The sequence below is a fragment of the Tamandua tetradactyla genome, chromosome 7 (assembly GCF_023851605.1).
Source record: "Tamandua tetradactyla isolate mTamTet1 chromosome 7, mTamTet1.pri, whole genome shotgun sequence".
NCBI classification, from domain to species: Eukaryota; Metazoa; Chordata; class Mammalia; order Pilosa; family Myrmecophagidae; genus Tamandua; species Tamandua tetradactyla.
This window is the reverse complement of record NC_135333.1, coordinates 40190768-40209047: the sequence shown is the minus strand read 5'-3', so window position 1 is coordinate 40209047 and position 18280 is coordinate 40190768. Positions and strand designations below refer to the sequence as shown.

The 18280-nt window shown below is 36.5% G+C and overlaps 1 protein-coding gene and 1 pseudogene across 1 annotated transcript in view; one reads left to right on the top strand and one right to left on the bottom strand.

Annotated features, from left to right (window-relative positions):
• The window catches only part of ATXN10 (ataxin 10), a 288405-nt gene that overhangs the window by 175880 nt on the left and 94245 nt on the right, over positions 1–18280 (bottom strand). The window contains exon 6 of the mRNA XM_077169167.1: positions 12790–12870. Within this exon, the coding sequence (XP_077025282.1) occupies positions 12790–12870 (81 nt within the window). The remainder of the gene's footprint in view (positions 1–12789; positions 12871–18280) is intronic.
• Positions 15583–16385, top strand: LOC143691126 (vacuolar protein sorting-associated protein 26A pseudogene; annotated as a pseudogene).

Here is an 18280-nt window from a genome sequence, read left to right as displayed (position 1 = left end):
AAACATATGGAGATTAAACAATACATTCTTAAATAATCAAGTGGATCAAAAACGAAATTGGTGGAGAAATCAGTAAATATCTGGAGACAAATGATAATGAGAATATAAAATATCAGAGTTTATGGGATGCGGCAAAAGCAGTATTGTGAGGGAAAATTATTGCCCTAAATGCCTATATTAAAAAACAAGGATGAAGGGGTGCAACGGTGGCTCAATGGAAGAATTCTCGCCTGCCATGCCAGAGACCTGGGTTCGATTCCCGGTGCCTGCCTATGTGAAAAAACAAACAAAAAAAACAAGGATGAGCAAAAATCGAGGACTTAATTGCTTACCTGGAGAAATTAGAGAAACTAACCCCAAAGCAAACAGACAAAGAGACATAACAAAGATCTAAGCAGAAATAAATGAACTGGAAAACAACAAAACAATAAGAATGAGTTAACAAAACCAAAAGTTGGTTCTTTGAGAAAAACAATAAAATCAACTGACTCTTAGCTAGGCTGACAAAGAAAAAAAAAGAGAGAAGGTGCAAATAAACAAAATCAGAAACGAAAGCGGAGGGGTTGTTACCATGAATCTGATGAAATTTTAAAAATCATAAGAGAATATTATGAAAAACTACACAAACAAGCTAAACAACTTCAGTGAAATGGACAAATTCCTAGAACCACACAACTACCTACACTTAAGAATTAAAAGATTTCAGCAAACCAATTGCAAGTAAAGAGATTCAATCAGTTATTAAAAAACTTCCTACAAAGAAAAGCCCAGGACCAGACAGCTTCACAGCGGAATTTTATCAAACATTTCAAAAACAATTAACACCAATCCTGCTCAAACTCTTCCAGAAAACTGAGGAAGAAAGAACACTATCTAACTCATTTTATGATGCTAATATCATTCTAATACCAAAATCGGATAAAGATGCTGCAAGAAAGGAAAACTACAGATCAATCACAGTAATGAACAGAGTTGCAAAAATTCTCAACAAAATAGTAGAGAATCGAATTCAACAACACATGAAAAGAATCATACACATGATCAGGTGGGGTCTAAACCAGGCAGACAAGGGTGTTCAACATAAGAAAATCAGTCAATATACAGCACATTAATAAATCGGAAGGGGAAAAAAAATCACATGATCATATCATTTGATGCGGAAAAAGCACTCAGAATCCTTTTCTGATAAAACACTTCAAAAGGTAGGAAATGAAGGAAACTTCCTCAATATTATAAAGGGAATATATGAAAAACCCACAGCCAGCATCATACTTAACAGTGAGAGATTGAAAGCATTTCCCCTAAGCCAGGGAATAAGACAAGGATGCCCATTGTCACCACTATTATTCAACATTGTACTAGAAGTCCTAGCTAGAGCTACCAGCCAGGAGAAAGAAATTAAAGACAACCATATGAAAAGAGGAAATGAAACTTTCATTATTTACAGATGACATGATCCTATAGTAGAAAAATCCTGAGAAATCTATGATGAAGCTACTTGAGCTAATAAACACTTCAGCAAAGTGGAAGGATACAATATTAATGTACAAAAATTGGTAATGTTTCTATACACAAGTAATTACCTAATTGAAGAGACAATTAAGGAAAAACTTCCATTCAAATAGCAACCAAATGAATCAAGTATCTAGCAATAAGCTTAATTAGGGATGTCAAAGACTTGAACACAGGAAACTAAAAAACACTGCTAAAAGAACTCTAAGAACACCAAACAGGTGGAAAGACATTCCATGCTTATGGATAGGAAAGTTGAATGCTGTTAAGATGTCAATTCTACCCAAACTGATTCAATGTAACGCCAATCAAAATCCCAAAAACCTACTTTGAAGACTTGGAAAAGCTAGTTATAAAATTTATTTGGAAGGGAAAAAGACCTCAATCCTAAAACGGAAGAGTTAAGTGGGAGGACTAACACTTCCTGACTTTAAAGCTTATTATAAAGTCACAGTGGTCAAAACAGCATGGTACTGGCACAAAGTATTGAACAAATGGAACTGAATCAAGAATATGGAGATAGACCACCAAATATATGGTCAACTGATTGTCAAAAAGGCCCCCAAATCCACTGAACTGGGACACAATCATCTTTTCAATAAATGGGAGTGAAAGAACTAGATAGATAAAAATAACCAAAAGAATGAAAGAGGATCCCTACCTTACATTCTATACAAAAATTAATTCAAAATGGAACAAAGACCTAAATACTAGAGCCAATACCATAAAACTCCTAGAAGAAAATATAGAGAAACATCTTTAAGACGTAGTAATATAAGGCAGCTTGTTAAACTTTACACCCAAAACATAAGCAACTAAAGAAAAAAAATTATAAATTGGATCTCCTTAAAATCAAAAGTTGTGTGCTTCAAAGGACATTGTTAAAAAGGTGAAAAGGGAGAAATATTTGGAAACCACATATCAGATAAAGATTCGATTTTCTGTGTACATAGAGAAATCATACAACTCAACAAAAAAACAAACCCAATTATAAAATGGACAAAGGATATGAACATTTTTCTGAAGAGCAAATATAGATGGCTAAAAAAAAGCACATGAAGAGATGTTCATTTTAATAGCTATAAGGGAAATGCAAATCAGACTATAATGAGATATCACCTCATACCAATAAGAATGGCTGTAATTAAACAAAAAGAAAACTATAAATGTTGGAGAGGATATAGAGAAACTGGAGCACTTATTCACTGCTGGTGGGAATGTATGATGGTTCAGCCACTGTGGAAGATAGTTTGGCAGTTTCTCAGGAAACTAAATATCAAGTTGCCCTACAACCCAGCAATATCAATATTCAGTAGATACCCAGAAGAGCTGAAAGCAGTCACACAAAAACAGATAGTTGTACACTGATGTTCATAACAGCACTTTTCACAATTGCCAAAAGATGGAAACTATCCAAGTGACAATCAACAGATGAGTGGATAAACAAAATGTGGTATATACATACGATGGAATATTATGCAGCAGTAAGATGAAACAAGGACCCAAAACATATGACAACATGAATGAACTTTGAGGACATAATGCTGAGTGAAATAAGTTAGACACAAAAGGACAGATACTACGTAAATTTGTTATTCTGACGCTGGTAAAGGTAATCTCAAAGATTTACACTGTAGAATAGAGGACCTAGAGGTACATAGAAACTAGAAAATTACCCAATAAGGGTAAAATTACCCAATAAGGTTGAATTTGAATGTAAAGTAATGGACAGAAATGATGGTAGCTAATTAGTGGGATTATAAGTAACCCCATATTGCCATATTGAAGGTGAATATGACTGAAAGGGGATGTATAGTGCCATGCATCTCACCAATTAACTCCACAACTATAAGTAAGTTCTCTCATAAACTTCTTCAAAGGTCTGATCTTGTACAAAGAGTCAAAAATAGAGGGGTATAAGGGGGAAACTAATATTGCATGCTATTGCCTATAGTTAACAGGAAGACAGCAAAAGTACCACAGCAATACCAGGGGTAAATAATTGGTGGGGTAGGGGGGTAGGGACAATAGATTAGGGGAAGTTCTGATTTGATATTATCAATTCTTTGTATTTTTCAATCAGTGAAAATTGTCTAAAGTTGAGAATACTGCTGATGGTACGACAAAGTGAGTACACTGTAAGACATGGTTTATTTATTCTGGAAATTATCCGTAATGCCCAGGAGATGGAGGGGGCCAAAGAGTACAATGACCAAGAAGCAAAATGGCGAACTGTGATATAAATATTATCATATATATAAATATATGTGATATATATGGGGGGAGGGAACTGTGCAGCTACAAAAAGGAATGACATCATGAGGTACACAATGAACCAAATGAACCTTGGGGACAATGTATAATGCAAAATAAGTCAGAAACAAAAGAACAAATATGAGATATTCTCTTTCTGAAAATACTTATAAGCCTAGATTGTAAGGTCTTAATGCAGCCATACTTAGTCCAAAGCTGTAAATATATTTCTAGATTCTGAGACATTGAGGTGTAAGTGTATAGGCTAGCATTTCCCTGGAACTTCCAGAACCTCTGTGACACCTAAGGTTAGAGTTGGAGTTCTGCAGCTCTGAAAGTCAGCATTGCTACATACAATAACAGTTAAAGTAATCGAAAAAGGTTTCAATTAGAAATAAAAATGAAGTCAATCTGGTTGGGATTAACATAAATCAGAATACAGGGTAATATATGGTGATAGAATATATATTCTAGAGCTTCACCTAATGTATGAGACCAGTTGCAGAGAGATTCATTGGTGTGTAGACCCTAAATTTCCTGCAACACACAATCGAAATCACCCTATCTGGATAGCACATTATACAACCCAAGCATATAGAGACCAGAATGGGATTGAAGCCTTGTAATTCTGTACAGCTTAATGTAATAGACAAAGACGTCCCAGACTATAGAGGGCTGATAACTAAAAAAGTACCTTTAAGGGACTAGAGGAAAAATATGGAGCCATTTAACGTTCCCATCAAGGACACCTCCGGTGCTTTCTCAAACATTAGCGATTCCCAAGAAAGTTGGCCAAGCCTTAGATTTTGAGGTTTGCCCCTATGAAACTTCCTTCTGTAATGTAGAAACTAAGACTACCAATAATTATGTCTAAGACTTGCTTTCAGGAAACTTCTTTAGTTGCTCAGATGTGGCCTCTCTCTCTCCAAGCATGTCCTCCCTACAGGGGACATGATATTCAGAAGTGAAAATCTCCCAGACAATGTGAGACATGACTCCCAGGGATGAGCCTGGCCCTGGCTCCAAGGGATCAATAATGCCTTCTGGACCAAAAAGAGGAAAAGAAAGGTAACATTACAAGATATCAGAGGCTAAGAGTTCAAATAGAATCATGAGGCTATTCTTATGCAAGCTTCAGCTAAATATTGCTAATTGCCACGGTTTGCCAAATCCCAACCAACATCATGCCTATAAACCCTAAAGAATACCTAGGGCTCTGAGACTCCAAGTTTCATTCATTATGTTTACTTTCCAAAAACCCATTACCTCCAGAGGATTATTAGGCTAGATAAGTCCTGAAACCCGGAGGGGTCAGCCTCTCCAAGAATATCAACTAATTCCATCTCTCTATCCTATAATATTGACACCCTTTCCAATATGAAAAAGTTAGAAAGGACATAGTCAAAGATCCTTAGAGAGTGGGAGAAGCATCAAAAGGGAAGGAGGAGTTATAACAGAGAAGATAGGATTTAACAAATGAGTATGACCAGTAAATCATTATACTGACATTTCTTTTGCCTCCAGTGTTTGGAGCAGCTAGAAGGGAAACTCTTCAATTGTGGATTGGTAATCCATACCAAACTATAAATATGTTCTGCAGCTGCTTATTGGAGTGAACTTTGAAAACAACTGTTTGGGTTTTTTGGTTTTTTTTTTTATGTTATCTTTTGCAGCTAGAAAAAAAAAACCAAAAAACGGGACAAGTTCTGCAAAGTGCCAAGTGACGTTAGGACAGAACACAGACCATGACTGGTGGCAGTCAAGGCAGACAGACAGTCCTGGAGGACAAGGGGTCCAAGTAGATGACCTGAGGGGGATTCCAAAGAGCTACAAGGAAAAGTAAAAACAGCTTGCCTTCTTTACAAGTTTACCCAGGGTCAAATCTTCCCCCTAGACTTCTCCCTAACTCAGTAAATGAACTGCTATACTACTATTCATCACACAATAAGATGGGAGATCTCTTACAAGACGGGAGCTCTAAAGAGCGCTTTTGAGGGAAAATATCAGAAATGGATATTTAAAACATAAAAATGCAAACTAAGTTTGAATATCACCTGAAAATAGACTTCGTTTCATTAAATGATCCTACTAACATGAAGTTGTCTGCAGATAAAAACTTTGAACGGTTCCCATTAAATATTAATGGGTCACTTTTAAGAAGTGGGTCAAAACTCTTCAGTCTGGTCTATGTGCACTCCTCACCAGAGGGCCCACCTAACTCTCTGAGTCACTCTCCCTCTGATCACCTTCCTAACCCATCCTTATCTTAACTTAAAAGAACCACACATAGGGTATTCTATCTACTCATAAGTCAAATAGGAAATTTTTTTCAAAATCATTTATTTTAATTGTACATTACATTTGCCAATATCATTTCTATGTGAAAAACATACATGTTAAAATGAAGTGAGTAGACAGGGAAAATGGTATACAAATGTTGAAAGTTTTGATATCTTACTTTCCATTAGGAGGGAAACTACACCAAACACTGCCTTGAAAACATTACAGAACAAATGATTTAACAAACATTACTCACTCATTGATTTATTCACTCAGGTATAAAGGATGCAAAAGCAAAAAAGACCCAGTTAAAGAAGTTAGAGATTGGTCTTCTAAAATTACTGCATATGAGCGAACAAGTCTTGCTTCCCTTGGCCCAGAACCCATCAGCACAGGCATCCTTGGGTTTCCACCACGTGCCTCATTTCAGAGTCAAGGATCCACATGTTCATATCCGCTGGCTCTCGTTAACATTCTATTTCTTTTTTTTTAATTTTTTTTATTAATTAACGGAAAAAAGAAATTAACCCAACATTTAGAAATCATACAACATTCTATTTCTAATTCACATCTGATTAAATATTTATATACTCTGTCCTCAAAGCTATGACTCCTATTATATGAAAAGAATGATGGCAATGTGCATATAAAGGATATTTAGGGGAAAATATTATAGCAAAACATCACATTTTAAAGTAATATTAAAATTGATGCAGGGCACACTTTTAAATGCCATACCTGTATCATCCTGAAATGGTTAAGTTTTTATGAAAGGACTGGGTGAGGGGCAGAGAGGGAGGGAGAAACTGAGTTTTATGAGCATTCTATGGCAGGATTCTAGAAATAAAAATTTGTAATTCAAATTTAAGGACTGCTCTCACCAACAAATTTGAATTTACATTTGAACTACTCAATATGTATAATCTATTAAATAGTATGTCACAAACATCAGAAATTTTATTAATCGTGCACAACAAAGTAACCAAGATCCAGACAGATGACTGTTGCTGAATTAATCTCATTAGTTCCTTAATAAACTACAGATATAAGAACTGAGTTGTGCTACAGGGATAAGAAAATTGGTTTTGACATCACACACACTGAGTTCAAATAGATCTTAGCTATCTTTGCAACCCAGACCTAGATAATTAAGCTTCAGATCCCTGATTTGGAAAACGACAAGAATAAAACCTACTTCATTTCACAGGGTCAATTGTTAGGATTAAGTGACAATGGCTATGTATTGCATTCTATATGTAACAGTGATGCTTCCTGGAGGAAAAAGTCAAGATCATCAAAGCTGTAGTAAAAGTTGTGGTGGTAACAACATGGGCAGACAGGAGAGGAGAGGTAACCACAGTGTCAATGAGGGGACTGGAGGTGACAGCAGTGGCAGTGAGAGGAGCAGTGGTGATAGCAAAAGCACGGAAGCATAAATAGCAGCAGTTCACATTTACTGAATATAATCATTTATCATTATGTAATGACATAAGTATAATTTATTGAGTGATAATTTTATGGCAGGTACTGAGAGCTTGTGTCTGTACTTCAATTCATTATCACAATTCCCTAGGGTGACTACTTTGTTATCCCCATTTTACAGATGAAAGAGAGTTTCAGGAAGGCTAGGTAATTTGTCCAAAGTGGTAAGTGGTATAACTAGCGTCCTGTCTTAATCAATTAAGCTATACAACCAGATCATAAACTTGAAATTTCAGAAGCTGTTTACCCAGGGCAGCTAATTCAATTTGTTAATATTCACTCCAATTCACCGGGAAGGGAGACAAGAAAATTGGACATTCTTTGCAAAATCTTACCACAGGAATTGAGTGTGGACACATATCTGTATCAAAAATGTCCTCACCAAGTAATCTGCCAAATAAGCTACCAGCCCCTAGGTGAAGGAGTCAACTAATTTTGACAACAATTAAAAGAACTAGCACTAGCTAAGAGCGTCAGGACTTACACAGCACTTTAAGCAAAGGGGAATCTGAGAAGGCCTGGACTCCAGAAGACCCATCAGGGGACCCACCTGGGAACCAACATCCCAGCAGAACTGTGCTGGCCTGTCCCCCACAAGGCACCAGTGGCACTGCCAAGTGCCAAATAAACACAGCATTCTTTTCACTGACCGGCCCTCAACACTTCCAGTCTCACAGCTGCTAACCCAGCTGGATATTCTACTTCAACAGCCCTGAGCCCCAGCCTGCACACCTGCATGTTTTAAAAATTCCTCAGGTGATTCTGATCATACTCTTAAGCAAAAAGCACCACCATTCTCACCACGGTTCCCTAGCAAGTTCCTCATCTAAACTCCAGAACTAAGACAATGTCTCCAGTGATGGTTTCCTCAGTCCCCCCAAGGGTGGCACACAGTACCTTCCAGACGCAAAAGACAGAAGTTAATTCATTACATATCCTGTTGGGAGAGACTCCACAATTCTTGCAATCCTATTAATCTGCCCAAGTACAACTCTGAACATTATCCACTATTGCTCAAAAGGAGCCCAAAAGCCTCTACTTCTCCTAAGGACTAAGTACTTCTGTTGCGCCTCCTCCCCCCCCCCATCCTCTCCAGCCCTCTCCCCCACTCGACAGCTGTAGGCATCAGCCCCAGGGGCTCATTGGGCCGCACCACACCCAGCTCTGAGCACCCAGCCATCCCTCAACCCCAGAGCCTCAGCTCCCCAGGGCTCTGTGAGCAGCGAGGAAACACCATCTAATAACTTCCCTTCCAGCTTTATTTTCCTTCTTAATGCGTGTCACTATCAGGAATGTTTTAATTTCACGTCTTTGTTTTGTGTCATTCTCACCTCTAGAACAAAAGCTCCATAAGGACAGTTATTTTTGTCTGATGACAAATATCTGAATGAACCAAAATACTTTTGTCACCAAACTAAAGCCCAACCCTGGCTTTCCTGCTCAGTGCTCTCCTCCCACTGCTCTCTTACAAATATTTTTATTCCCATCAAACTGAACTTCTCGATGCTGCCCAATACACCTTCAAAGATTCCTGTACCTGTAAATGCCTCTGGTGTGGCTTCAACTAGGAAATTCCCACACTCTCTTCTTAACACAGACCTGCTGAAATCCTGCCCAGCCTACATGCTCAAGTCAAACTCCTCTTTCACAAAGACTTTACCTACCCCACCCTGCAGCAGCGCTGCCTGTCCCCTCCTCTCCCCCCACCCACTGCACTCCCATCCAAGTGCGACCCTGCAGTACTGCCTCTGAGCCATCTGGCATTACAGCAGTACGGATGCTTCTTCTACCTCTCTACGAGGCTGCAGGGTACCAAGGTGGGCATGGTGTTGAGTTAACCTAGGTACCTCCCCGCAGGACATGGGCTAGAACCCCACCCACAGCAGGCACTAAAAACCACTTAAAGTGAATCAAATGAAAGACATATCACCTTAACCAAAACCACAGAGGACTAAAAAGTGTTTGTAGCCTTTTCTTTTCCCCTGAGTACAGCACCAAATCCTTCTGTGTTAGGCCCCATTTTCTTTAATCCTAAAGTGGTTAAACAGACCCCAAAATTTGTTGGTATATTTAAATTGCTTCCATGTGTGTATATGTGCAATCTAGAGGGCATGAGAAATGAAGTACAAATCTTGAGCCAGAATATTTTTGGTTCCTTGAAAAAGAAGTTTGCTGCAGCTATAAATTTAAATGAGGCCATATCATTAAGTATCATGGAAACAACCAAGACCCACCTCCAGTAAAATCCGTCTCCCAGTGAAACTAAGGGCTTATGCCCCATTCTTTTCTTCATTCACTAATTAAACTAACCTTTATTGACTGATCATGACATGCAAATACCACTCGTGGCATTTCATCAATATTAGAGAAGTCTGCCAATCGATGGACCTTCAGGAGAAAAAACCCACTACTTGAAAGAGAATGAACACTCTCTTCTTAAAAGGGACTCAATCGGTCTGCTGTCCACAGAGTGTGCGTGGGTGCTTTAAATTTCTTACGTGTACCGCAGATACGTATTCCCTAAGTGGGGTTTACCTGCAGGTAGCATGGCATGGTAGTTGTTGCCTTAGGTTTCAGAGCCAGATGACCTGATGCAGTCCTGCTCAGCCACCCACAGCTGCATGACCTTGAGGAAGCTACTTAAACAGACATCCTTAGTGTACACTTCTACAAAGCAGGGACAATGACAGTGTCAAGCTTACACAATCAATCTGATGACCAAGTTAATATTTATGGAGGGCTCAGAACAATCCCTGGCTTACATAACTAGACCTGTACACATGTTTGTTAAATAAAAATTTTCACTGACAATGTATTCATAGTAAAAGCAGTTAATACCTAGTGCACAAAATGCAGAGCAAAGGCGAGGTTTGTTCTTAAGTAACATTTTTTAGATTTAGGATGTGGTCAATTAAATGTTTTGACTTACCATGTATATTCTCATATAAAAAAAGCATTTAAAAAAGAGGAAGGTCATGTCCTAAAATACCACATTAACATCAACGTAATGTTTGGAAGGGTTATGGCTTATCTGGTGCCCAAGAATAGCAGTCCCTTTTCCTACCTTCCATCCCTGAAACAGCCTTGATGTGTGTCCTTTTGTACCATCTGCCCTCAGGTAAAAAAGACATGGACAGAGGCCTCCAGAAAATACCAAGACTATAAAAATTGCTTTTGATTGACATACTTCAAAATGACAATATTATGATTACTGACATGGCAAATGACGCCACAAAAAGCAGCACCGCTTTTTGAACACTACTGTGTTGGGCAGCCTGGGTATTCTCAGAGTTTAGCAGCCCACAGGGACTCAATGAATATAAGTTCAGTTAAAAATTATTAAAGAATGAAGGTCCACAAGAACAAATGATCTCGCAATAGCATGGTTCAGTCTAGCATTCATCAAACTTTCTTGGTCAGTAAAAAAGTTTGCATCATACACTCCCAATACATGTAATTTATAGATAATCTGCCACTGGCAAACTACCATAGTAAATATTAATAAAACTTAATTTTCTTAATTTTTGGAAAACAAAAATATAAATAGATGCTCCAATATTTTCTTGCATATACAACCTTGGAAGCTATTATTGTAGTCCAGCAACTACAAAACAATGGCTGTCAACAAATAAAGAGTAGCAGCTCCATGAGCTAGAACACATATCCAGAGAAATGTCAAGTCCTGGAGGACTTGTCTCCATGCCCTTCCCCTGACCCTTCCCTCTGCCCAGCAGCTCTTTTTTAGATGTATTTCTGGGATGCCAAAAACCTAGAGATCTCCATCTCAATATCTGACATCCTCTCCCCTACAACACAAGTGACACAAAGAACCAATCCAAGCTGACTGCTATGGTAAGAAACAGTGCAGTCCTTCAGCTCAGCACTGCCCTGAGCAGAATCACCCCAGCACCCTGCCCAGTCCGCACGAATCACCCCAGTCTAACACAACTGCTGCCTCCTTGAGCACCAACAGAGGTGCCCTCTTAACGGCAGCTTTCAACAGTGCTTGTACTAGTTTCAACCCAGATTCTGGGGGACACTAAGGACAGAGAACCAGTCAAAGACAATACTCACTCCTGGTCCTGAAGACAACACAACACCACTCCTCCTTCTGAGGAAAATGAAAGCTGAGAAAGAGATGACATTTTAACAGAAACCTGTGTGAAGTAGGGTAGTGCCTGCAACAACTTTTTATAAACAACAGCAGGAGATTTTCAGTCTGTCATCCCCAATTGGTTATACAAGTTTAAAAAATAAATCATTTGGTAGGAATATGAAAAATATAAACTTGACTATTAAAATACAATTAATGTCATTCTTGTATTTAGGTGTTCCTTATTGCAAGGTAATTTACTAATTTATAGCACTGCACATCACATCATTTATTTGGGGTCAAAAAACTATAAATAATTAATTTTCTGTAACAGAGGTATGCACTTGGGGGATGGGAAGAATAAATGGACTTATTAACTTGATATTTAAACTGACTTTAAAACATTAACTATTCCTTAATGCTAAAAATATTTTTTAAAAACTACTTAACAAAAGATTTCATAAAGCTTAATTATTGGAATCCAAATACAAGAAAAGAATTTCAAAACCATCACAAGTATAAATTTGTGACTACACTCAAAAGATTAACATTTTTCAAGCTTTTGATCATTTCAACTGTGACTTCTGAATAAATGCTCTTATTTCCCAAGGCAACTTTTCTAATAAGGTCAGGAAAAACACACACTATTAGAATGGCTGAGCCCTGTGAGTCATTTTACTCAGTCCCCACATTTTACTCATAAAGAGCTGATTTGAAAAGAGATACAGCACCACGGCCTCTGTGCTCCTACGTCACTGCTCTTACAAATGTACAGAGAACACAGGGGGATTAATTATCCTTTAGTCTGAAGGATCTACAGAAAAAATTACAAACCTAGCACTCTCTTTCCCAAATCATTATACCAGTGATATGTACAAATGAGCACATCTCAAATACACCACCATAACGACATAGTTGAGGGAATTACTATTATAAAATCAAAGCATAAAATTTTTGTTATGTGTCAACCTGGATTCTGCAACCCTACATAAATCACTGCCTGTTGTGGCTAGGTTGTAATGTTAACAACCAATTTAAAACCATTACCGACGCAAACGTATTTAGAGATTTTGTGCCAACTATGAAACCACACAGTTTTTCAATCATGTGTACAGGATACTCTATATGGAATGCTAAATACTCAAAACCACATTGGTTTCTGGGGTTACCTTTCTGAATTGCTCATTTTGGCATACATGGCTTTTACCAATTCCGGGCTTTTCAGAAAATGGTCTGTAATAATCAGAAACCTAAGAAAAGAGAGAAAAAAAGTTTGGTTACTAAAAACATAATAAAACAGACATGACCTTATCTACTTTACAGGCACACCTTACACAGAAAAGAACTCCACCTGATTGAATTTTTAACTAGCAGTAATCTTAAATGTGTTAAGAGGCTCATAGCCTATTTCTCTATTAACAGCTAAAAGGAAAATAAAACCCTCAAAATATTATTCTCTAATTTTACTTCTGAAAATTTATTGACAATTTAAATCTATTCAACTAGAAGAAAGGGCCTACTATAAATTTTATCTAAGTTGAGAAAGGAAAATACTTCACTACATTTTAAACAGTAAAATGAAATTTAGTTACAAGTTCAGATATAAATAAAAAACAATGTTTTAGTCAGAAGTTTAGTGTTAAAATTAACTAGAGAAATGGTCATGTCATGCTTTTTATTTAAATACATGCCAACACAGTAATGAATGCCAGGGCTTGATTATCTACTCTTTAAGGTTTCTGAAGTTACCAAGAAAACATCCTCATTATCAAGCAATGCACTCACCTAAACTTAGAGGTCAACTTAGGAAAGTCGCATGGCAAAGATTACAGGTCTATTTCTTCAAAGTACACTGGGACAACTAAAAAGATTGAGTAGTATCACAATGAATTCCAAATCATATTGACAAGAGGGCATCTAAGGGAAAGACCTAAGAACTAAAGAATACACTGTCTATAACCAAAGTTTTAGTAACAAGAGTTGACTATAAAGCATTAACTAGAGATATTTACAGATTTGATTTATTTAATCACCGGTCAACAAAATAATCTGAGTATGTCTCTTAGTATGATAATCAAATGAAGCATACTAACTACCACAATACATTGTCCCTTCATACAAAAACAAAATCTAAACACATGTTCTATTTCTTTTACAATCTCTAAAATAGCCCATCAACAATTTGATATAAAATATTTTTAACAAAATTGGATAATATTAAAAAATCTCAACAAATTTTTATATCAATTTAGGTGGGCTATCAAGCTGCAACAATAGAAATTCATGCATTCCAAGCCAGGTACACACACAAATTTGTGATCTCAAACCTCATTCATCATTTAGCCATTTGGAACACAGAACATTTTCCCATAAGACCATTCATTCAAAAACCCAATGTTCCAAATATTGGGCTAAGGGCTAGGGAAATAAAAATGAATGATTTACAAGCCATATTTCCAAACTCTAACAGTGGAGAAAGACACATGTTTAGACAGATAATCACAGAAGACCATGTTGAGTGCAATATATAGACACACATCATGGATTATAAAAACAGTAAAGTTTATCCAGGCAGCCATAAAGAGAGCAAAGGGGGTAAAGGTCAAGGAGGCTAGCAGAGATACTTCCTGAAGGCCAGGTGAAGGACAGGGGAAGAACATTTAAATTAGGGGACAAAAGGGACTTAGAAAAAGAACATAAAGAAAAGAATGGCATTGTGCTTGAGAAACTAAAAGCAGAGGAAAACTATTAGGGTGTAAAGAGGGGCTCAGGACCAAAAGCTTCTATCCCCAAAACTGGAGGGATTCTGGCATTCAGGCCTCAGCAGTCAGCGCTCTTCAAAACTGTCCAGCTAAGGAAAACCCCCACCATGGTTTGAGTTTACTTAAGATTAATGCAATGAATAGGCTTTCTTTTATGACATCGATCATTTGGGTTCTCTTTTTTTCTTCTTGATCGGTCTAGCAAGGCGGTTATCAATTTTGGTGATAATTTAAAAGAATCAATGTCTGTCTTTGCAATGTTCTCTTTCTTTTTACAGTAAAACTGTAGGCCACCAATTGTATACTTTCTTTTATAATATAAGCATTAAAAGCTATAAATTGCCCTCTAAGCACTGTTTTAGCTTTGTCCCACAAATTTTGACATGTATTGGCATTACCATTTGGTTCAAAATACTTTCTAATTTGCCTTGTGATTTCTTCTTTGATGAATCAATTGTTTAGAGGTATTAATTTCCAAAAATTTTAATTTTTCTAGATATCTCACAGTTAAGGTTTTCTAATTTAATCTCAGGAACATTCTCTGTATAATTTCAACCCTTTCTATATTCACTGAGACTTTTTACAGTCAAGTAATATGGTCTATTTTGGTGAATGTAACACATGCAGAGTACATGGAATGCAATGAGTATCATGTTCTCTAGATGCTTTGCCTACTTCTTCTATCCATGGCTGAAAAGCTGGTGCTAAAATCTCCAATCATCATCTCCACTTTCAGCAAAATAGAATAACAATTTGCCCTCCTTCCTTACACTACAGTCCCAGACAAAACATACGAAACAACAGTCAACAGACCTGAAGCAATCAGGCTATGGGAATAAATGGCAACTGGGAGAATTTCTTCTTAAACCAATAAACCAAAAAACCTAATAAATGCTCAATAAATATGATTTGATCAATATGTTTATTTTATAAAATCCAGAAGGCTTAAACAGCAGAATTAAGATGTATTTTGTGAAGGAAGGAATAAATTCTACATACTGGAATATGTGTTCAAGAAGTAAAAATTGCAATGTAAGGTTTTCTATGTATAGGAGAGGGAAGGTGCTCTGATTTCACTAGCTGTCATCTAAGACAAGAGTGAAGCTGGGAGTGAAGTGGGGGGGACGCGGCGGCGGCGCTGACAATGGTAAACCTAGCCTTTAAGCAACCTGGGAAGAGGCTAGAGCACCAAGGAATTAGAATTGAATTTGTAGGTCAAATTGAACTTTTCAATGACAAGAGTAATACTCATGAATTTGTAAACCTAGTGAAAGAATTGGCCTTGCCTGGAGAACTGACTCAGAGCAGAAGTTATGACTTTGAATTCATGCAAGTTGAAAAGCCATATGAATCTTATACTGGTGCCAATGTTCGCTTGAGGTATTTTCTTAAAGTGACAATAGTAAGAAGACTGACAGACTTGGTAAAAGAGTATGATCTTATTGTTCACCAGCTTGCCACCTATCCTGATGTAAATAATTCTATTAAAATGGAGGTGGGCATTGAAGATTGTCTACATATAGAATTTGAATATAATAAATCAAAGTATCATTTAAAGGATGTGATTGTTGGAAAAATTTACTTTTTATTAGTAAGAATACAAATCCAACATATGGAGTTACAGCTGATCAAAAAAGAGATCACAGGGATTGGACCTAGTACAACAACAGAAACAGAAACAATTGCCAAATATGAAATAATGGATGGTGCACCAGTAAAAGGTGAATCAATTCCAATAAGACTATTTTTAGCGGGATATGACCCAACTCCAACAATGAGAGATGTGAACAAAAAATTTTCAGTAAGGTACTTTTTGAATCTAGTCCTTGTTGATGAGGAAGACAGAAGGTACTTCAAGCAGCAGGAGATCATTTTATGGAGAAAAGCACCTGAAAAACTGAGGAAACAGAGAACAAACTTTCACCAGCGATTTGAATCTCCAGAATCACAGGCATCTGCTGAACAGCCTGAAATATGAACTGAATGGGAGTAAAAAAGAAAAACAAAAAACTCCTGTAACTATTGAGATTAAGTTCAGCAGGTTGAAGATGGTTGTGGCATGTAGGGGTAAAAGGCCAAAACTCCATTTATAATAGTCTTCCTTTATCCTACAGTGCTGCATATATTTTATGATATAACTAAATGTTCTTCGTGTATATACATTTTAAAAAGTGCTTTCTTTGAGACACTGGAACTTTCTTAAGCTGCCTCCTTTTTTTTTTTTAATTAACTGCACTTTGATTTGATGATAAGCACTCAGATATACTTAAGCATAAATATTAAAGATCTTCCTGTGAGTAGGCTGTCTATTTATAATTTTGCTTTCTTTCTGCTTAGTGTTGATTATAAATATTTTCTCCCTTTTCATGCGAATGAGTACTTACTCTTTTCACGCAGAAACATATTTTATGTCCAAGTAAAATGAGAAAACCTGAATAGCCCTTATATTGTGCAGAGATTTAAAACAGCATCTCAATTTTTTAAAACAACTAAATTGTTTTTACATAACTTTGAGAAACACATATGAAGTGTTGAATTGTAGGTGCCTTTGAGTCTACCATTCCATGGCTTCCTGAATTTGTACCCTCTTAGAAGTCTTCTGTCACATGAATATTAAATTTTTTTTTCAAGGGAATATGTGGCATGTTACTGTAATCATTGTCTTTTTTTTCCCCCAAAAGTAACCATTCTGCTACTTTTCAGCATTGCCACTATATGTTTTCTGTAATGTGGAATTGACCCTATGTTGGTGTTTTAAAATTTGTTAAACTGTGTAATTTTTCCATAAATACTCTGAAATGTGTATGTGTATTTTTTTAATTTAAGGAATCTTTTTGCCATATATGCACTATTTTCTTGGCCTCACAAATTTATTCTCTTCACATTTCAGGTGAAAATTTTGGGATGGGGGACTCAGGAGCATATGTGAAGCATGTATTTTCCAGATCTGGACAATTTCATGTTTGTTAAACTGGAACATTAGTTAGTTCAACCTCAAATTTAAATCTTACCACCTGTTTTAATTTTTTTAACATTAAATTCAAGTCATTTATTCAACGTCTCTGAAAAAGAAGGTTGCAGTCATCTGATTCTGTGCATGGGATCTGATCTCAAATGCAGTAAATGTGAGATGCAGATACCAAAACAAAGCCTGCTGTGTGGAAACTACTTTCATTTATGGCTCATTGGTTTTTGTACCAATATTTTTTATACACTTCAGAGTAAACCTTGTCAGGTAATACTTTGAGTAAGCTAAATAATCCAAATTAATTTCCTTAACCTATTTTACTACAATGGCACTTTGATAAAATGGCCGATAAACAACTTCTCTATTGGCAAAAAGTTCTATGCTGGAGCATCTATTTTAAATATAGACATCTGTGAATGGTAACATTTCCCTTCATGTAAGTGCCTGTTCAGAATTTTAAAACTTAATGCCAAATATTTTCGTGATCACTTTACATGTAGTAATTAAAAATATTCAAAGAAATTTTGAAAACTATTTGTATTTAACCAGCTTCAAATTGTGCAACCATGATGTGTAAAAAATAAATTGAAACATACTGAGCTAGCTCTTTGAATGATTAAAATAGCTTTGTTCTCAAAAAAAAAAAAAAAAAAAAAAAGAGTGAAGCTGGGATCCATATTTTTAAAGTTTTACACCAATATAAATTCCCAGTGGATCAAATTTAAACATAAAAAGCAAAACCATAAAATACTAGAAGAAAACCTTGGGAAAATGTAAGACCTTTATAGCTATGACCAAAAATCTAGAAGATATACAAACATATCATTGATAAATTCATCTTCCAGAAAAATCAAACAATTTTTTCATGGAAAAAGTACCACAAGCAGCAAAGTAAAAAGACAAATTGCTAAGGGAAAAAATGTTTCCATT